The sequence below is a fragment of the Ursus arctos genome, unplaced genomic scaffold (assembly GCF_023065955.2).
Source record: "Ursus arctos isolate Adak ecotype North America unplaced genomic scaffold, UrsArc2.0 scaffold_26, whole genome shotgun sequence".
In the NCBI taxonomy this organism is placed as follows: Eukaryota; Metazoa; Chordata; class Mammalia; order Carnivora; family Ursidae; genus Ursus; species Ursus arctos.
The window spans coordinates 30629021-30651938 of record NW_026622941.1 but is presented as its reverse complement, the minus strand read 5'-3'; the positions used below and the strand labels follow the sequence as shown (position 1 = coordinate 30651938).

Sequence of the window (22918 nt, the reverse complement as noted above, 5' to 3'; positions counted from 1 at the left end):
GCAATGACTCTTAATTTATGAAATAGGCAGCAGGACAAATTTGGCTCAGGGGCTGTCATTTTCTGAACACTGTTCTAGGATATTCTTAGTTTTTTTTTTTTTTTTTTTACTTTTCCACAGAAATTTTGGGATTTATTTGCTACTTTACGCACATACATATATATGCACAGGCACATACACACACACAGATACACTGTGAGATCTGAGATGGTGTTGAAACTGTAGATCGATTTCAGAGAATTAAAATATGTAAAATAGTATGCCTTACAGTCTATAAATATGGGTGCCCCTCTAATTATTTACGTTTTCTTTAATTTCTTTTAAGAGGTTATAGTTTTTTATGTTGAGCTCTTGCATATCTTTAGTTGGATTAAACTTTAGTCATTCACTATTTTTGATTTTAATGTAACTCATCATTTTTCATTTTTATTTTTTATTGTGATATACAAAATATAATTTAGTTTTTGGATGATAACTCTGAAGTGACATTGCGCAACTTACTAATAATGATTTGTGGAATTTTAAAAATTTTCTGCATAAACTATGTTGATCTGCACATTAGAGTTTTTTTTCCTATCTAATAATGATATTTATTGTGCTGACAAGTACTTCTTGTACAGTGTAGAATAAAGGTGGTGATAGGAAGCATCCTTGTTTTGTTCCTGGTCTTACGGGTAAAGTTTTCATGTATGCATCTATTGAGATGAATCTTTTTCTTTGTCAATGTGGTGAATTACATGTTGGGTTTTCAGTTAAAATAAGTATATTTCTGGGATAAAACCAACCGATTCATAATGTATTATCTTTTAAATATATTGATTGCTAAGCTTTGCTAATATTTAATAGAATTTTGAATTTATGTTACGAGTGATATTGATCTATAAATTTCCTTTCTTGTCATAGACTTCAGATTTTGTTGTTTAGGTTAGGGCAGGCCTCAATAAGTGTGCTTGAAAGTATTTCCACTTTTTCTCTTCTCTGAGAGAATATATGAAATGTTAGTGTCATATCGTAATTAAAATGTTTAGAAAATTTTGCTGCTAAAGCATTGTTTGCCTGAATATTTCTTCATGGGATATTTTAACTTCAGATTCATTTCCTTTCTTACATTTATGTTTACTCAAGATTTCAGTTTCCTCTTCTGTCAATTTTGTGTGCTATGTTCTTCCAAGAATTTATTAGCTTTGCCCAAATTCTCAAATTTATTGGCATAAATTTGCTTGTGATATACTTTTATGATATGTATAATTTCTGTATGATCTATAATGATGCTCTTTTTACTTTCTGATATTAATAATTTTCATTTTCCCTCTTTTTTTCCCCTTGATCTATCTTGGTGAAGGTTTATCAGTTTTATTAGTCTTCTCAAAGAATCGACATTCACCTTTATTGGTTATTTTATTTAGTTTTTAAAAATTTTATTGATTATTGCAATTATTTTTGTTACTTTTCCCACATTTTAGGGGGTTTAATTTGTTCTATTTCTAAATTCTTAGTTAGACAACATTTATTTATTTATTTATTTATTTATTTATTTATTTTTTAAATATTTTATTTATTTATTTGACAGAGAGACAGCCAGCGAGAGAGGGAACACAAACGGGGGAGTGGGAGAGGAAGAAGCAGGCTCCCAGCAGAGGAGCCTGATGTGGGGCTCAATCCCAGAACACTGGGATCATGCCCTGAGCCGAAGGCAGACGCTTAACGACTGAGCCGCCCAGGCTCCCCAACAACATTTATTTTTAGTCATTTGTCTTTTCTACTATATGCATTTTAGGCTACAATTTTTTTTTTTTTTTTTGAGGAGCTTCAACAAGTTTTGGTATATTGTACTTTTGTTAGCTTTGAGATTCAAAGTGCTTTTTTTTTATTTTGAAACTATCTTATATTTACAGGAAAGTTGCACATACAGAAATAATTTTTTTCCTTTGGACCATTTGAGAATAAGTTGCCAACATGATGACCCAGAGCACTTGAATACTTTATTGCACAAAGGACATTCTCCTACGTAGCCATAATATAATACTGAGACTTAGGGAATTAACACAGACATGTTTCTACCATCAAACCCTAAGATCCTATTCAGTTTTCACCACTTGTCCCAATAGTATGTTCTAAAGCAGATGGATTCCATTTAGAATTAGGTGTTGCATTAGGTGTCATTTTTTTTGGGGTCTCTTTTGATCTTGAATACTTCCTCAGTCTTTCCTTAACTTTGATGAACTTGACACTTTTGAAAATGAAATGTCAGCTACATTATAGAATTTCTCTCATTTTGATTTTGTGTGATGTTTTCCCTCATGTGCAGCTTTGGATAAAATATCACAGAGGTGAGACTGTGTGTTGTTGTTGCATCCCATCTGGTGGCACAGGATTTTAATTTGTCCCAGTTTTGGTTAGGTTAATTTTGTTTACTTGTTTTAAGTAATGTTTGATAGCATTCTCCACCAAAAAGTTACACTCCTTTTTTGTAGTTAATATTTTGGGAGGAGACTCTGGCAATTATGTTGGGAAGGTAGAGTGTGTGGGGAGATGCTTTGAGAGTATATAAATAGCTCTTTCTTCACTAGACTTTTAATTTATTCATTTATTTTATAAATGTGGACTCATGGTTTCTTCTTTTTCAATGGATTTTCATATGTTACTATTATTTATTTTGGGGCTCAGATTTTCACAAATTTGACAAATGGGAGCACCTTCAAGTTGGCCTCTGTGTCTTTTAAAAGTGCCCCTGTCAAAATACAAATCAAAACCACAATGAGATACCACCTCATGCTGGTTAGAATGGCTATAATTAATAACTCAGGAAACAACAGGTTTTGGAGAGACTGCAGAGAATGGGGAACCCTCTTACACTGTTAGTAGGAATGCAAACTGGTCCAGCCATTCTGGAAAACAGTATGGAGGTTCCTCAAGAAGTTGAAAATAGAGCTACCGCACGACCCAGCAATTGCATTACTGGGTATTTATACAAAGGATACAAACATAGTGATTCTATGGGGCACATGCACCCCAATGTTTATAGCAGCATTGTCCACAATAGCCAAAATATGGAGAGAGTCCAGGTGTCCATCAATAGATGAATGGGTAAAGAGGATGTGGTGTATATTCTTTATCTCTCTCTCTCTCTCTCTCTCTCTAATGGAATATTACTCAGCCACCAAAAAGAATGAAATCTTGCAATTTGCAATGGTGTGGATGGAACTAGTGGGCGTTATGCTAAGTGAAATAGGTCAGTCAGAGAAAGACAAATACCACATGATTTCACTTGTATGTGGGATTTAATAAACAAAATAGATGAACATAGGGAGGGAAAGAAAAATAAAGTAAGATGAAAATTCGGAGGGTGGCAAACCATAATAGACACTGAACTCTAGCTGAGAGTTGCTGGAGGGAAGGTGGGTGGACGGATGGGGTAACTGGGTGATGGGCATTAAGGAGAGCACATAATGTAATGAGCACTGGATGTTATATGCAACTGATGAATACTACATTCTCCCTCCGAAACTAAGAAAAAAAAATAAAGTCTAAATAAAAGTGCCCCTGTCATTCTTTTAGTAGTTCTTTACTTCTGGAGACAAGATGTTTAGGGCTTTTACTCTTTCTCTGGAAATATTTGTTAAATTCTACTTTGCATGATATTTGAATAATCTGGCTTTCTTTTCTTTGATGTTTGCACAGTTAGTCTTTTTTCTCCTCGACTTACTTTTAATTTTCTTGTGTTTTTGTATTTAAAGTCTGTTTCTTGTAAGCAGCAGACACGTGGGTTTAAAAATAAATATGTAAGTGTTTACGTTATTTACAATTAATGGAGCTGCCAGTATATTTCAGTTTAAATCTACTATTTTACTATTCCTTTTTATTTTTTAAATTTTATTCATACGTTTCAAATTCTTTATCTCTCATTTCTTTTCTTCTTTGGATTTGACAATAATTTTTTTAGCATTACTTGTTTTTCCCAATATTAGCTTGTTAGTTTTACTTTCTTTTACTATTCTTAGTAGTTACCGTAAAGAGTTCAATATACGCATGAAAGTTTCTTGATATTTTAGAATCTGATAAGTTAGTTTTGTTACAACTTTCCAGAAAATTCTTAGTCCTAAAGCATTTTAACTTTACTCCCATGTTTGGTGTCATTGTTATGAATGTTAATCTTACATATAATATAAAAACACAGGATAGTTTAATATTATTTTATATCATCAATATTCTTTTTTATTTTCCATATATTTACTCTATTAGGTGCTCTTCATTTCTTTGTACATTTGTATGCTATATGCATTTTAATGCTGTATGAAGAATTACCTTTACCATTTATGTTGGTGCAATTTTGCAGTTATGTTGTCAATAGTTGTCTCATTTGTTTTTATAGGGAGATGCTCTTATTTGGCATTCACTTTTTTGATTATTGGAAACAAATACAAAAAAATGAAAACCTTGCTGATTATTAGAAAGCAAACACTCATCTAATCATTAACAAGGTCAAGAAATAGAACTTTGGAGGCACCTGGGTGGCTCAGTCGTTAAGCGTCTGCCTTTGGCTCAGATTATGATCCTCGGGTCCTGGGATTAAGTCCCTTGTTGGGCTCTCTGCTCCACTGGGAGCCTACTTCTTCCTCTCCCACACCCCCTCCTGTGTTCCCTCTCTCGCTGGCTGTCTCGCTGTCAAATAAATAAATGAAATCTTTAAAAAAAGAAAGAAAGAAAGAAAGAAAGAAAGAAAGAAAGAAAGAAAGAAAGAAAGAAAGAAAGAAAAATAGAACTTCGTCTATACCCCAGAATTTTTTTCCAAGGACCTTCCCAATCAGAGCTCTCTGTTTTCGCAGAGTAATGATATGTGTGTGTGGGTGTGTGTTTATGGTTCTATTATCCAAGTGTGCACTTCTCAACATTATAGTTTAGTCTTGCACTCTTCAAAAAAATGTTATGTATTTTCTATTTCTTTTAGTCTATAGCTTTCCCTCCATCCCTTTGTTTTTCTTACAACTTACCTTACAGAAACTGGACCATTTGACCTATTAGAGTGCCACAGTCAGGGTCTTATTGACTATGTGCTTAAGGTGCAATTCATTATGTTTTTTTCTGTTCTTTATATTTCTACAATTTGACAGATTGTATTAGAATGTTGATCAGACCTGGGTTCAATTCCTTTGGCAAATCTGTTGGTGATGGTGTGAACTTTCAGTAAGAGGCAAATGATGTCTTGTTTTCCCTTACCAGTGGACACTTAGTGCCTGGATCTTTGAGGTTTTTCCACTTAGTTGGAGTAATGTTGCATTCTATCAACATTATCGGATCATATTGACATTGCATGCTTTATTTTCTCTCTCTTAGCTCTAATTGAGTCTTAGTTTTATAAGTAATGCTCACCACCATGCCATATGTCAATATTTCTGTAGTAATTTTGGTTATCTAAAGCTCAGTCGCTAGTAGATTTTTTAGAAGAGCTCATGGGAATAATATTCATCTGTTGTGTTTTTTTTTTATGCCAACAACAATTTGTGCCCTTTGAATATGAAGAATATAAAATCTTTTGATTACATTTTCTTTTCTTAGGTATATTAAATGTTATTCATTCGTTTTGTCATAAAACATTTCTGTCAAGAACTCTGAAGAAATCTAATTTTATCTTTCTTTAATCCATGTACTAATGAATTGCAGTTTTTAATGCTTGTCCTTTGTTATGATTTTCTTCTTTGTGGACTTCTGTTATTATATGATGGGTCCACTTTGCCTGTATTGAGTATTTGCTACTTTCTCTCTTTTTTTTTTCATTTCTTTTTGATTCTTAAAAACAAAAATATTTCTTTCTGATTTCTGTTTAGGTTTTATCTATTGTGATTATTCTTATGTCCTTACTAGTTTATTCCATTTCTAAGATGCTGTTTTATTTATTTTAACTTCATTTCCTCCTTTCTCTGTATTGCCGATTCTGATATATGCAATTCTTTCATGTCTGTATGTATTCTGGGTCTCTTTGAAATACTACAGTTTTAGTTTGGTATTGGGTTGTTATTTTGGCGTACTTTCATGTCCTGTAGAGAGATTATTCTGCTCTCTCATATCATTTTTTAATGGTAAATTTGCATGTAATTGGACCTTGACACCTTCTGTTTTTCTGAAATTTTAATGAAATCTGGGTTCAGATAGCTTTTCTAACTTCACTAAGCTCCTACTTCTGTTTGGTTGTATAGTCTTCAACCTATACAACCATTGTTGTTGGCTCATTGTTGCCAAGATTTCCTGGCTTTGCTTGTCTCTCCATTTTTTTATGTGGACTTGCTTTTTTTCTTTGTCACTGCTTGTTCCAAGCAAAAGTTGGGCTCACATTAACTCACTACCCTTCTCCCTAGTGTTGGGCATTTCAGCTCTTGGGTGCCTTTGCATTTCTACGATAATATCAAACAATAAAGTTTTGTTTTTTACCCACTACCTGTTCTGGTTCTCCACTGGAATGTTAGTCTGTTACAAGTCAACTGCATTGGAGCTGTTAATTATTGCTGAATATTGTATAAAAAAATTTAGCAATATACTTGAGGCTTTGGTTGATTTTATATTTCTCCAGAGTGGGTTTACTTTTGCTTCTGGGGAGATAACTAGTCTGGGAAAAGTTTATCTTGGTCAGTTAAAGATTTGACTCCATTCTGAGTTGAGTTTCATTCTTCTTGAGGATTGCTCTTCTCATTCATCCGGTGTAGCCTCTTAGGGTCCCAACTCAAAATTTTTGTTACCTTATTTTTTTAATCCCTCAATTGAAAACAACTTAAACATATTAACAAGTGGAAAGAAATATAGAATGAACATGAATATAACCCCTTTGATAAGTTTTAAAAACTCCGTTGTCTCCCCCAGTTTGATGAGATCATGGAAATCAGTTTGGTTTGCTTCTTTTTCAAATACAGGGCCCCTCTTTTGGCTTCTCTTTTCTCCAGGTTTTTGGTTTCATATGTATAACTTTTTGTTAGCTCTCTGGTGCCTCCAAAAAGATTATTTTATATTTTGTCAGACTTTTCTAGTTGTTCGCCGGGGAAAAGTTGGTCAGAAACAACCTAATTTGCCACTGGCAGAAGCAAAAGTTTGTTCTGATCATTTTTTTTTTTAAAGATTTTATTTATTTATTCGACAGAGATAGAGACAGCCAGCGAGAGAGGGAACACAAGCAGGGGGAGTGGGAGAGGAAGAAGCAGGCTCATAGCGGAGGAGCCTGATGTGGGGCTCGATCCCATAATGCCGGGATCACGCCCTGAGCCGAAGGCAGACGCTTAACCGCTGTGCCACCCAGGCGCCCCAAGAAGCAGGCTTCCAGCGGAGGAGCCTGATGTGGGGCTCGATCCCAGAACACCGGGATCACACCCTGAGCCGAAGGCAGACGCTTAATGACTGAGCCACCCAGGCGCCCCCTGATCATTTTTGAATGAAAATAATTCCCAGACTTAGCTTTGCAATGTTTTTGTTTTCCTGCCAAGTTCTCAAAAAAAAAAAAAAAAAAAAAAAAGTGAATAAAGCTCACAAAAACAAACATTGAGAATTTAAGACTCTCAGTGCTAAAACTATGCCTAAATGTCTATCGTATAGAATAATTTTAGGAAGGGGACAAAGTGTGTTGCAAAATCTTATGAAAGGCAGTAATAGAATGTAATAATTCTTAAGAAAATCTAGGAATTATTCCTTTGGAGGATTTTAAAGATAATGATCAAAAGTTAGTTTTGAGTATATGAAATTAATAATTGCCCACTTTCTAATGAATGTGCATCAACAACATTTATTGTCCATCTGTGGATAGAACTGCTTTTAAGTAGTCAGAGACTTCAGGGTTGGTGTGAATACAGTTTTAAGTTTATTTGCAATTGAATTTAGATAATAACCTAAATAAAACAATCTAATTTAAAATAATAGAGTAGACTAAAATAATAATCTACTCAGTTCATTTAAAAATATTTTGTGTCACATAAATGAAAACCTAACTGATACATGATAAAAATTAACCCATATTCCCCAATAAGGACCTCCCTGATAAATTGAGTCCCTTTTTTTTCTCTTCAGATGGTAATGCATGTCATTAATCACAAAATTAATAGCAAGCCATGACATAGTTAACAGTTTCTTAAAATACTGTTATTTTTTAGAGTATATTATATTAAAATGTTTTAACTAAGGTTTTAAAGCACTATAATTTTAAAAATTGGTGGAGTTTAATTCTTTCTGTATTTTTTTTAAATTTTTAAATTTTATTTTTTAAAATTTTATTTATTTATTTGACAGAAAGAGAGACAGCCAGCGAGAGAGGGAACACAAGCAGGGGGAGTGGGGGAGGAAGAAGCAGGCTCCCAGTGGAGCAGGGAGCCCGATGTGGGGCTTGATCCCAGAACCTTGGGATCACGCCCTGAGCCAAAGGCAGACATTTAACGACTGAGCCACTCAGGTGCCCCCAATTTTTTTTTTATTATTTTTTAAAGATTTTTAAACATTTATTTATTTGTCAGAGAAAGAGAGAGAGAGCACAAGCAGGGGGAGCAGCAGGCAGAGGGACAAGCAGGCTCCCTGCTGAGCAAGGAGCCCCATGTGGGGCTTGATCCCAGGACTGACCTGAGCTGAAGGCAGACGCTTAACTGACTGAGCAACCCAGGCTTCCCAATCTTTTCTGTATTTTATGTGTGACCAATATAGGGATGTGATCAAGGCATTCTTTTATTGTTGGTTAATGATTTATGTTCATTCCTAAAAATAGAAGATCCTAAAAAGTGAATAAAAGCCACTTATGTGAAATATCCTTTTTTTTTCCGTGTGTGAATTTACATTCACATCTACATCTATAGCTACCTGTCAGTGATCCGTAACAATGTAACATCTAGATAAAGCCTTCAGACTTTCCACTTGTCTTTTTATAATTAAGTGAATTTCAGATCTTTGATATGTAAAAAGGGGGAAAAAAAGTCTTAGATAAAGAGTTACATGAGAAAACTAAATATCTTTCCCTTAGAGGAGGAGGTCCATGGGTTTTCTGGTAATCCAAATGTTTACCTTTCAAGAGAAAATGTGTACAAATGGTGTTTGTGTGTGTGTGTGTGTGTATGTGTGTGTGTGTGCATGCTTGGGCTTTGTATCCTTTATGCAAGTTGGATATGTATAGTCCTAAACTGAGCTTTTTTTAAAATTGAATTTATTTTAATATTCTCTTTGCAATACTCAGTTTATCTAGTCTTCCTGGAGACCATGCTCTGTGTATCATCACCACTAAGATAGAATTCTTATATAAGAACCAAACTACAGGGGCGCCTGGGTGGCTCAGTCTTTAAGCGTCTGCCTTCAGCCCAGGGCATGATCCCAGGGTCCTGGGATCGAGCCCCACATTGGACTCCCTGCTCAGCAGGAAGCCTTCTCCACTCCCCCTGCTTGTGTTCACTCTCTCACTGTCTGTCTTTGTCAAATAAATAAATAAAATATTAAGGAAAAAAAAAAAGAACCAAACTACAAGTGCGCACTTGTCCAGATGACATTTTTCTCCATCACTTTCATTTGATTTGACACACGACTGTGACCTGGGTGGCTGTTCTGGGTCTTCACAATATATTAAACATTTCTGAACATTTTTATCAAAACAGAGTTCATCCGCTTGGTGCCATAAATAAGTGCCTGTTCTTCTAATACTGCTCCTCTGAAGCAGTTTAACAATTAGTTGATTTAGAAAACAGAAATATTTCCATTCTATCATTTTCTGCAGGCTTTGTTCCTAAATTGGAAAAGTAGGTATTTATCCTATTAGCTCAAGCATAAAACAAAGGAAAACTTTCAAAGACTTGATTGTCAATTGTTTCTTTTTTTTTTTTGCTTAAAGTTTTATGAGAAACTGTTTTATATTCCAATAGAATTAATAATTTACATACTTTTTTCAAATGACTGAAAACTTTCACCCTTGTTGAGTAAAGGACATTTTTCTCACATTTTTCTCATTATGGGATGACAAAACTTAATACTGTCTGGTTATGTAAAAAGGCGTGACTGTCCACATATCTGAATATGTTCATTGTGCCAGAGGTTATTGTAGTCAGCTTTGTAGGTACTTCTGACAATCCAGGATAGTTGATACTCAGAAGAAGATTTTGTAAGATACACGTTGCAGTTCTTTCAAATGTAGCTATTCCTGGGTGTATACCATCGATAAATGTTATTAATAATCATCTTTCCTTAAAATTTTAATCCCCTCTGATCCGCATAGAATTATATGCAACTGTACATTTTCTAAGGAATTAGAAATTTCTTATTTGGTAGTATAAGGCATTAGCTGAGACAAATTTCATTTCAAGTCAAAAAGATTAATCACTTGGTTGATAGCTAATATATTCCAGCCTCTGGGAAAGAACCAACATATTTCCCATGAGCTAAACTAGTCGTAATGTGTCTGTGATTTCTTATTATTGCCAGCTTTCACTTTTCATAATAGAATGAATTAAAAAACAGCAACACCGCTTAAAAGTTTTGTATTTTAATTTTTTAAAAGATTTTATTTATTTAAGAGAGAGAGAGAGTGCACAAGGAGAAGGAAGGGGCAGTGGGGGAGGGAGAGCGAGAGGGAGAGAGAATCTCGGGCAGACTTTGCAATGAGCAGGGAGCCTTGTGTGGGGCCTCATCCCGTGATCCTAGGATCATGACCCTAGCCAAAACCAAGAGTGAGATGCCCACCAAATGAGCCGCCCAGGCACCCCTGTTTCTGATTTTAAAAGTAAAACATACTCATTGCAAGAAATTAGGAAAACCCAGAAATACGTAATGAAAATAAACCAAACAATTAGAAGATAATTTCTACATTCTGGTATACCTTCCTCTATTTTCCTCTTTCTATGTATAAACATATATTTTCATCAAGATTGGTATTATACTATACATGATCTTTGATCCTTTTTTCTTTGAACAATCTAGATCTCCTTGAGTTAATCGTTTGTTCCATTTTGTATAGGTGTAAATCAAACAGGTATGCATGTCTTGTGCCTTCATGGAACATACTGTCTAGTGAGGGAAATATAAAACAAATAAATAAAAGTATAATTACAAAATGTAAGTTTTATGAAGGAAAAAACAGGTGCTATGAAGGAGAATAATTTTAGGGTAGGGGGCCAACATTAGCATGAGTCTTTAAAGCCAGAATGCTGACTTTTAAATAGAGGCTTAAAAGATGAGAAAAAGTCACCCATGCAAGAGGGGGGTTGCTCACATAGGTGCAAAGGCCATAGGATGGAAAGGATTCGGTGAGTAAAGGGATCTAAAAGAAGGCCAGCTGGCTGGGGTGAAGAGGAAGAGGAGATACTGGTCCATGATGAAATCCAAGAGGTAGAAAGGAGCCAGTCCTGCAGACAAAAGAAAAGGTTTTATTTGAAGTATTATGGGAAGCCATTAGCGACCTTTTGGGAGGTGAAATTGCATGACTGTGTTTATACTTTTTCAAAAGATTATTCTGGATGTTATATGGAGGAAGAATCGGAGGGAGAGCAAGAGTACACAAAGATGTGAGTTAGGAGGGCCTTGAGGTGGTCCATGAGAAAGCTGAAAAGCTTGAAGTAAGCTGTCGACAGGAGACGCAGATAGAAGGAAACAGCCGGGAGACGTGTTTGAGGTTGGAATTGCCAGTTTATGAGGTGGTGATGAATAGGAGTTGGTGGGTTCGTAAGAAGGAGTTCAGAAGGTTGATTCCCAATTACGGCCAATGGAACCGAGAGGATGATGGTGTCCTATATCGACAAGGGATAGACTTGGTAAGGACCAGGATTGGGTGCTGGTTGTGGTATAAAATAAGTATTTAAAGTCTGATAATAATTCTGAGGGGCCTGTTAGATAACCATGTGTATAAGCCAAGAAGGCAGTTGCCGCCATGAGCGACTCGGAGGGGAGTCTGGGCTGATTGCCTTTGGACGTTACCATCATGTAGATGGGATTTAAAGCCAAAGGAACAGATAAAGTAATCTACCAGAAGAGCGAAGGTAGACAGAGGAAGAGGGCCTACAACTGTGCTCTGACGATGAAAGATCGCATGCCTGAGAATCTAGGAGGGGAAGAGAAACAGGAGTGTGGTGTCAAAAGCAAGAAAAGACTGCTTCAGAAAGGAGGGAGTGGACAGCTGTGTCCCCTGCTGCTGAGCCATCTAGTGTGAGAAGGGCCGAAGAGTGACCGCCGGATTTTGCAATGTGAAGGTTACTGGCGATACCATCGAAAGTAGTTTCAGGGCTATGTGTGGAAGGCATATTGTAGTAAGTGTTCATAATATCTAGATGATTAGCTAAAATTTTAATGGCTGCCTATTAATCTTCACTTGAGATAGCAGAGTATATGCAGCTACCCATATTGCTGACAAGCCCGCGGTCCCTAAGGCACGGGTTTGTGGATGTTTTAATGGCTCATAGGCCCTGGAAAATTGTTGGCTTGCAACTCAGTGGGGCTCGCACTGGGAAGTTTCACTCTGTCTTCTTTCCTCTGAGTGTGAGTTTGGGTTCAAATCCACAAGAGGGATTTTGGGTGCTGGGGAAGGTGGATCCTGGCTGAATTTCTATTCCAGAATGTTGTGCATTTGCTGGTTTGGTGCTCTCTGCTATCGCCTGGGGAGCTTCCAGACAGTTCAAAGGCTGGACGGCCCAGGCCGCGTCTGGTTCAAGACTTAAACTTCTTGACCCCTGCACTGCTCTTTTGGGGTGTATGGGCACTGCCAGCACATGGTTATTTGGTACGTTCCCACATTCTAAAAATCCGAAACCGTGGATAGACTCATTGTTGGATCATCTCAGGGCCTCACATGTTTTATTCTGAAATAAAGGAGAGTCCTAGAAAGAATGTAGATTTGGTAGCCAAAGTGAATGTAGATTTTGTAGCCAAAGGTTGTGAATCCTCTGCCTCAATTTTCTCATCTTTATTTATTTATTTATTTTTAAAGATTTTTCGTCTTTAAAGCGGGACTAATAATACGTACCTTTCATGGTTATGGTAAAGATTTAAAGTAATGTGTGAAAAGTACTTGAAACAAAGTAAGTTCTCAATAATGGTGGCTGTACTTATTACTATTATTCAAAGTAAATGTTTGAGTATTTTGGAAATGTTGAATTAACGACCTTAGTTGGGGTTTGTCTGTACGATACGGGTCCATGGTATAAAACATTGTCAGATACATAAGCCTCTGCAAACTAATTCTTTTTTGGATAATTAGTTAGCAGTAGCCATAGTAAATCCTTTGTCATCAGTATTTTGTACCATAGTTTTATTATCAAAATTTATGTAAGCATGACCTTCACTTTTTAGTGGATTAGCACAGTTCTCTTATTCCTGTTAAAAAATAGTATTTCCATGAACTTTAATAAAAGTTGGTTCTCTGATAAGATGGCGTGCATAATGCTGTTCAGAACCAAAGGTTAAAATTCCCTTATTAGAATTCCGTGGGAGCAGGAGGGGAAGAACGTAAGCTGAATACAAAAAAAAAAAAAAAAAAAAAACCAAAAAGAGTTGTAAAATTTATATTTCTGCTCTGACTTTGGACTCAGAGTCTGATGGCCCTCCTTCATGTTGTTGAATGACTAGAAAGTTTTGTTTCTTGGTTTTCACTTCCCTAAGATGGAGAAACATTTTTTTTTAAGCAAAAGTGCAACTTACTAGCTTAAAAACAGTAAGTATTATAGGTCCCATTTTAGGCTGTCCAGATAGCATAAGAATTAAAGCAAAACAAAACAAAACCCAAATGATTGAAGTGTGTAATAGATTATTAGATTATAAGGAAGTTCTCCTGAAAACATGGCTAATAAACTGTTTTGCATAGAGGACTTCCTGATTATGAATACTTGGACCCCTCCAGATGTAAGAATATATGTTGCTTGGCCTAGCTATACACTAGGTTAGGAAGAATATTTGTGAAACACTGAAATTTAAGACAGAAATAACTTCTTTTGACTAGAGTGGCATTTGGCATTGAAGTGGGGAGAAAGAGGGAAGAACATGTTACAGCTTGTTATATGAGTTTTCAGAAGCTGCTGTCCTCATAATTTGAATGAACTCAGTGCTCATTTTCAGATTTCCCTGAGTGAATAAGAGGGAATGATTTTGTTTCCAAAAACTTTTCTGCAGGGCTTACCTTATCAAGTCATTTGGATATTTATTGCTTATGTTTTCAAGGAACTATGTTAATACTAAGTACTATGCTGTAATAGGTAACCCTGCAAGGCTTGATTTTAACCTCCCTCTCTCTCTTTCTCTACAGTTTGGAAGGACTGAAGTGATTGATAATACTTTAAATCCTGATTTTGTACGAAAATTTATCCTGGACTACTTTTTTGAAGAAAGGGAGAACCTTCGTTTTGACTTGTAAGTTCTGGTTTAACTTGGATTGTTAAGAAACTGATTTTTAAAGGCAAATTTTGTAACATATGGCTGGGTCTGGTTGCACGAATACTAGATTATATTGGTAGGAAACCAGATTAATTCTATTTAGAGTGTGGCCTGTGCACTATCCCTAGCACTACTTTTCATTTTATAGGTTTTTGGCTGTTTATTGAAAAAATTAGTGAGCAATTTAACTATGCTGAAATGCTGGGGGTTATATACGGACATTCTTTCAGACTATCTTGGGCGTCGGTGCTTTCTTTGCAAGTTCTGCATATCCTCCAAGGTGATCTCATTTGCTCCCATGGCTGATGTCCCCCAGATCTTGAAGTTTCTCTCAGCTGCTTCTTTGTGTAGCGTACAGAGCTCTGCCTACCTGTTGCTTCCTTTATCTCTTCGTGGTCTTGTATTTCCAAGACCCAGGATGCTGGAGTCAGAATTTTTGATATTTTTAATATTCTTGTTATTTTGATGCCGAGTTAGGCATATCAAAAAATTATCATTAAATTCAACTTCTTGTCTGCAGAGAATCTGGAGTCAGTTTATTTGTAAGATATTCATTACTGAGTTTTTGTTTCACAGATGTGTAAACCCTGGTGACTGTTAGGTATCTGAAGATTGCTCAAGGGAAATCTGTTGCTATTTCTTAACTTAATTAAAAAAACTTAATAAATTAAAGTTTATGACCATTGCAAGTCTTTATAAATGTCTTTAAATAGCTGGAAACAATAAAATGTACCAGGCTGTCACAATTTATAAATATTTTTTTGATAAAAGTATTAATATCTTCTTTGAAAACATCCTAGATTGCTTCCTAATGTAAAAAGAAACTTATCTGCCCTTAACAGCCTTTCTCATTTTCCTCTAAAATGTGTGCAGTAAAATAACTTTCTGTTTAAAAAAGGAGAATCTTATCCCAGGCCCTGTTTTCAAGAGTTATAGGAGTTCTAAGTATTCATTATATTTATCAAACAAAATTTATTATATCCCATTCACTTTTTATGTCCTTGAAACTCCTTTTCAAATAGTAAAAATGATACTTCTGAGAAAAAATCCTAAAGTGGAATATAATGATTCCCTGACCATGTTCATCCTGGAGATTGCACAGTGTTGTTATTTAAAAGCCACATATAAATTGTGTCGAATGTGGTTCTCCTGTTGTTCAGGCCTTCGTAGCAGCTGTTCTCTCTCACCCCAGCATGGTATCTGCTTAATTTTTTCTCTCTGGTTTTAGACTTAACTTGATCCTGAAACCAGCCACTACTTCATGATTCTTTCTTGTTCTCTTTATTTCTCTTCCTCTCTCTCTTTCTTATTTGTTTGTATTGCTTTCTCTCATTTAAAAGCAGTAAATATTTATTATAAACTTTAAATAATATAGGCATTTAAAAGTGAAAGTTTCCTGTTAGTTCAATACCAAAAAACCCACAAAAAACCAAAAAAACCTCAACCCACAAACAACCAAAAATGTAAATGACTTGGTTTTGTAGATCTGTACTTGCAGATCTTCGTTTTGAAGATATACAAGCACATGGGAGTCTCAATATTTTGAAAAACACAAATATTTCTCTATTCCTTGAATTTTTCAGGTATCTTTTTATGCCACTATGTTATATATGTTTCATTTATTTTAATGCTGCATAATTTTCATTGCTTGAAAAGACACAATTTACGTAGCCAGACATCTACTGAAGGACATTTTGGATTGTTCTATTTTTACTATTACATGTAATCCTACAGCAAGTACCCTGGTATGTAAATTTCTTATAATTTTTAAAAAAATTTTCTGAGTATAAATTATTCAGAGTCAAATTTTAGAATAAAAAGATATGGACAAGAGTACTCAATCCCAGTTCTAATCTTTGAGACCAATTTAGAGATCCCATATGCTTTTTAAGTTTTTATTTTAATTCCTGTTAGTTAACATACAGTTTTATATTAGTTTCAGGTGTACAATATAGTAATTCAACACTTCCATACATCACCCTGTGCTCGTTACAACTAGTGCACTCCTTAATCCCCATTATCAATTTAACCCATCCTCCCACACACATGCCCCCTGGTAACATCAGTTTGTTCTCTAAAATTAAGAATCTGTTTCTTGATTTGTCTCTCTCTTTCTCTTATTTTTTTCCCTTAGCTTGTTTGTATTGTTTCTTAAATTCCACATATAAGTGAAATCATATAGTATTTGTCTTTCTCTGACTGGCTTACTTCACTTGGCATTATACTCTCTAGCTCCATCTGTGTTATTGCAAATGGCAAGATTTCATTCTTTTTTATGGCTGAATAATACGACATTTTATATATATATATATATGTATACACACACGCACACACACACACCGCATCTTCTTTATCCATTCATCAATCAGTGGACACTTGGGCTGCTTCCATAATTTAGCTATAGTAAATAATGCTGCTATAAACACAGGGGTGCATGTTTCCCTTTGAGTCAGTGTTATTGTATTCCTGGGTAAATATCTAGTAGTGGGATTGGATCATAAGATAGTTCTGTTTTTAACTTTTTGAAGAACCTCCATACTGTTTTCTCCAGTGACTGCACCAGTTTGCATTCCCACCAACAATGCATGAGGGCTCCTTTTTCTTCAAAACCTTGTCCACACCTGTTGCTTTTTGTATTGTTGATTTTAGCCATGCTGACAGGAGTGAGGTGATACCTCATTGTAGTTTTGATTTGCATTTCCCTGATGGTAAGTGATGATGAACACATCTTTTCATGTGTCTGTTGGCCATCAGGACATCTTTGGAGAAATATCTCTTCATGTCTTCTGCCCATTTTTAATTGGATCATTTGGTGGGGAGGTGTTGAGTTTTGTAAGTTCTTTACTTATTTTGCATATTAACCATTTATCGGATATGTCATTTGCAAATACCTTCTCCTATTTAATAGGTTACCTTTTAGTTTTGTTGATTGTTTCCTTTGCTATGCAGAAGCTTTTTTATCTTGATGAAGTCCTAATAGTTCATTTGTGCTTTTGCTTCCCTTGCCTCAGGAGACATAATCAAGAAAGAAGTTGCTGTGTCAAAGTCTGATGTCAAAGAAGTTACTGCCTGTGTTCTCTTCTAGGTCTTTATGGTTTTAGGCCTCACATTTAGGTCTTTAATTCATTTTGAATTCATTTTTGTGTATGGTGTAAGAAAGCAGTCCAGTTTCATTATTTTGCATGTGGCTGTCCAGTTTTCCCAACACCATTTGTTTTGTGGTTCCGTAAACATTTTAGAATTCTTGGTTCTAGTTTGTGAAAAGTGCTGTATTCTGATAAGGATTGCATTCAATATGTAGATTGCTTTGGGTAGTATAGACATTTTAACAATATTTGTTCTTCCAATCCATGAGCATGGAGAATGTCATTGCATTTCTTTATCTCATCTTCAATTTCTTTCATCACTGTTTTATAGCTTTCAGAATACAGGTCTTTCACCTCTTTGGTTAGGTTTATTCGTAGGTAGCTTATTATTTTGGGTGCAATTATAAATGGGATTGTTTTCTTAATTTCTTTTTTGGCTGCTTCATTATTGGTGTATAGAAATGCAAGATTTCTGCACACTGATTTTTGTATCCTGCAACTTTACTGAATTCATTTATCAGTTCTGGCAGTTTTTTGGTGGAGTCTTTTGGGTTTTCTATATATAGAGTATCATGTCATCTGCAAATAGTGAAAGTTTTACTTCGTCCTTACCAATTTGGATGCCCTTTATAGCTTCTTTTTCTCTGATTGTTGTGGCTATGTTGAATAATAGCGGTGAGAGTGGACGTCCCTGTTCCTGACCTTAGGGGAAAAACTCTCGGTTTTTCCCCATTAACGGTGATGTTAGCTGTGGGTTTTTTTCATATATGGCCTTTATTATGTTGAGGTATATTCCCTCTAAACCTACTTTGTTGAGGGTTTTTATCACGAATGGATGTTGTACTTTGTCAAATGCTTTTTCTGCATCTATTGAAATGATCATGTGGTTCTTATCCTTTCTTTTATTGATGTGATGTGTCACATTGATGGATTTGCAAATATTGAACCACCCGTGCAACTCAGGAATAAATCCTACTTGATCGTGGTGAATGATTTTTTTAATGTATCGTTGAATTCAGTTTGCTAGTATTTTGTTGAGAATTTTTGCATCTATGTTCATCAGAGATTTTCACCTGTAGTTCTCTTTTCTGGTGTGGTGTCTATCTGGTTTTGATATCAGGGTAATGCTGGCCTCATGGACTGAATTTGGAAGTTTTCCTTCCCCTTTTATTTTTTGAAATAGTGTAAGGAACATAGGTATCTATTCTTCTTTTAAGTTTGGTAGAATATGCCTGTAAAGCCAAGATCCTATATGCTTCATTCTCTGAACTTGTTGCCTGTGTTTTAGCTCTGATTTTCAGAACCATTTCTATTTTGTTTTGGTTGCTGTCTGCCCAAAAGCCTCTGTCACCATCACAAGCAGCTGCTGCCAGGTGACTGTATCACTGCTGTTCCTACTTGGCCCTGGTTTCTTAAGCCTATGCCCTACTCATCCTTTATCACCTATGTCGTAACTGTGGCTATTACAGAATTTCACATGGAATGAAAAGAAGGATGCTTTCAAAAGGATGATAGCAATCAAGTGTTTGTTAGTCAGTAGACCAAAGAGCAAAAACTAAGAGCTGGGCTAATCATTCTAGAGAGGAAAAGAAGGTAAAGAATGATTTACCTGTCCAGAGGTTAGTGATCACGTTCTCATCTCTACTGAAGATGTGGCTATGGAAGCTAATGGGTTTTAAAAAAAGTGTCCAGTGCAAGAAATGTAATTCCACTGATCTCAGTGCTAGTTAGTCTTCAGATATTATGCCTGTTTAAATAGGTAGTGTTTCAACAATCAATCTGACAAACTAGTGAGTCCAAATGAGAATGAATATATTAGGTTAGGGAGGTACCTGGTACTTACGTCATGTTGGTAAGCTTACTAGATATGCTTACATGAACAAGGGAAGACTTAAAGGTAGGAGGAAGTTAGGGCATTGCTAGAACGTCGCATACTTCTCTAGTACTTGATGGTAAATCAATAGTATTGTTTAACTTCACTGTATGTATTTCAGGGAATTAAAAGGAAAACAAAACTATACATTTACTGGCAGAAATTCAGAAGAAAGGAATGATAAGATGGTTTAATATGTTTGTTACTAACATCTTCCAGTTATTTATAAACTAAATGAAATAGTTATAGAAGCTCATGGAGTTTGAGTTTTGTAGGCACAGACAAAAAGAGGTTATTTTTGTTAGTAATAGGACTACTCTTATTCACAGTTTGTAATAGAATCATACGCATATATAACTTTAACCCACCCAACAAATTTCTGAGGTGGAATTAATCCATTTTTGTAAATAAGAAAACCAAGGCCCAGAAAGTGTAATATGTTCAAAGGATCAGATTTTGACTAAAATAGTTTGTAATTAAATGCTACAAAACCCGAATTTCTAAAATTTTATGCAGTCTAAAAATTATGTCTAAACTAGAATATTTTTATTTTTGCCTTGGTTATCTAATACTGATGAAAGTATATGTTTAAAGTATTCTGCTGCACATTGAATATAATAGTATGATAGAATATATTTAATCTATCTAAATAAACAAGAGTAAGACTGTCTAGGAAATTGCTATGTTTGATAGGAATGGGAGCATGTTATATTATTTCATCTCAGTGTGACAAGAAGAAATAGAATGACAGAAATTAGTGTAGGTAAATTGATGTGTTTTAACTTCTCCAGCTTTCTCTTTTCTTCTAAAAATTATAGTAATTTTCACGGAAATTATGTAATGTTCAAAATGTGAAAGCATATTGCAAAATTGAATTATGTATCATTTTATCTTTTGAATACATTTGGTTAATTTCAGCAATCTGATTCAAAGAGCTTTATTTCAATTGTATAGCATCTCTGAAGAATTCAAACAATTAGGGCCAAAGAAAGGGATACCTGATTATTGAGAAAAGTAACAAGTATATTCTTAGTTCATGTAGTAGTTTTGATATCACTTTAGTTAATTCTTTTGATTTACCATGTATTAGAATATCTCACATAACACCTTTAACCTGTGAGAACAGGTTTTCTTTTTTCTTTCCTTCTTTCTTTCTTTCTTTCTTTCTTTCCCCTTCCTTCCTTCCTTCCTTCCTTCCTTCCTTCCTTCCTTCCTTCCTTTGTGATTTTTCCAGCATATCTACCCAAATAAGTGTGGAAAACACTGTATTTGTTCACTGTTCATTGTTTACTGTTCATTTGTTCATTGTTATGTGTATCTGTTTATTCATTAGTATACCTAATTATAATTGGTTTTTAAATTTTGTCTTAGCAATGTGTTATTCCTAGGAAAAAATATTCATTGTAGGATATTTGGAAAATAAAAACAGGATAAAGTAGGCAATAAAATCATTTGTAACCCCAGTCTGCATCTCCCAGAGAACTATAGTGATACTCCAATGCATTTATGACAACATGTTCCCTTGAGGGAACAGTGATGTTGAAGAATACAGTAGTCCAAACTGGCCAACAGCCAGATGTAAATGGTTTTCAGAATTGTGTTTTATTTGATCTGTCCACTGATTTCATAAAATTCTAAAAAAACAATTAAAAAGAAGCTGTGAAAAATGTGTGATGTAAAGAATTGCCTATTATGGAAGGTTTGAAAAATGTTTTTCAGGATCCTTTTTTTATTTAACTTTCAATGCTGATAGAAAATTGTAATGACAGAGAAAGAGAGGGAGAGACAGAATGAATATGTCTTCCTGTCAAAACTGGGCCAAATTCCTGTAAGTTCTGATTAATTCATAGTAATTATTATTGTTATTGTAATATGCCTGAGATATATATTTAAGATTAGTTTATCAACTATGAGTTTTAAAATTCTCCTGCCTTTTTGATTCAATGTGTACTTCTTCATTGAAGAGCCATGGTCTCTGTCATCATACTACGTATGGATCACAGATAGGTCATAAACGTTGGCATTTATTTATTTTGTTAAAATTATCACACTGATAATAGTAAAGTACTTTATAAATCACTTTTTTGTCACAGTTGAAAACTATTATTGGCAGAACAGCTGCACAAAAATGCCTTTGAGCAAAAGGTGTGGGTAGTCACATCACTATCTAACATGAGCCAGAGAATAGGAGAAATGAGATACAATCTTTTTCACTCTTGTTTTTTCACTTAGACTGGAACAGCAACAAGGTAGTTAGGAGTCTAGATTTGACTTACCTCGCAAATTATTTTCCTTCTTGATAAATCTAATGGTGATAATTGTGGAATGTATAATGTTATTGTATTTTATTTTTGAAGGATCTCAACACTTTGAGGAAAGTAAGTTTTTAAAAAATTTCTTCCCAATACTGTAATTCCAGTTTTTCCCCTTGGTTAAGGACTCCCTTAACAATGTCAAGGTCTAATTTTGAGAGTTTTCAGTCACTTTCGTTTATTAGAACCATCTTATTTTGTTAATCATATGTAGTCTTCACTTTAGAATTTTAATCTCAAACTTATTTCAAAACTCTTCACTTCCTCTCCCCTCCGATGAAGCTGTTGTCTTAGCAACTTGGAGGAGAGCAGGGAAAAGTAGATGAACTTGGGGGACGGGGGGAGGTGTGGTTTCTTATCTTCTGAAGAATCTAGACCTTAAGGGTGACATGGGTCACACACTCTGCTTGTCCCTCAGTTCTCAGAAGGCACTTCTTAGGACTGTCACCTGACATTGTCTTTTCTTGGCAGCCACAGGCTGGACCTGTAGGCAGGTTCTGTAGCTCAGAAACCAGTTGCTGTCTTCTCCTTCTACAGGCACCTCAGATTTTGGAGCTCCCCTTCACTTGGCTGTGGGGAGTGGAAGGAACCTCCTCTTGCTGCCCAAGAAGTAGGAATAGCCTGTCCCTTTATGAGTCAGTTTATAGAGAAGGGTCTGACTCTGAGGGTGACTCTTGAGTACCACTGAGCCAAGCGGAAGGGAGTACTTAGCATCTTTGGTTTTCAGTTGGAGCCTTCGATGGAATTTCAGAAGTACAGGAGAAACTCTAGTCAACATCTCTTACCTCTAATTGAAAACGTGATCCTTAGGATCCATCCAAATCAGTTACTGCCGATTCAGTACTCTGGTAATAATATTTCAGCAGCAGCTTCAAGTTTACAAAATTGACATGAGTAAATTTAGGCAGTGGGCTGCACCCTCTTAGGGGTGAACTACTTAGCTTCCTGCTTTCCATATAATCTCTTCTCTTTAATGAAAGTATGGCATTAATACACATAAGCACACACATATTTTAACTATTCAGGATGTAGTGTTGATGTCTGAACTCTGAGGGTGAGGACCAGAGTGGTCTTGATATTTTTAGAAAAGTTAGCAGGCAAATTTCATGAAAGGAAAACTCATGATAATTTCAAATGCATTATAATCCAACGTATTACCTAAAGCCCTCAGAAGTAGGCTGTAAATTGCATATTTTGGAGATATTAGCTTGAAAAAAGCTTTGTTAAAGGCAAGAAAAGGGGATTGTATTTGAAGATACTTAAACTCTTTGTGATGAAAACATAAACTCCTT

The 22918-nt window shown here is 35.3% G+C and overlaps 1 protein-coding gene across 2 annotated transcripts in view; it reads left to right on the top strand.

Annotated features, from left to right (window-relative positions):
* CPNE8 (copine 8) overlaps positions 1-22918 on the top strand; it is a 211950-nt gene that overhangs the window by 41953 nt on the left and 147079 nt on the right. Inside the window, exon 4 of one of the 2 annotated variants that reach the window (XM_026502116.4) lies at positions 14228-14331. In XM_026502116.4, coding sequence (XP_026357901.1) covers positions 14228-14331 — 104 coding nt within the window. Of the gene's footprint in view, positions 1-14227; positions 14332-22918 lie in introns of those variants that run through there. The other variant, XM_044385555.3, reaches the window with a different exon arrangement.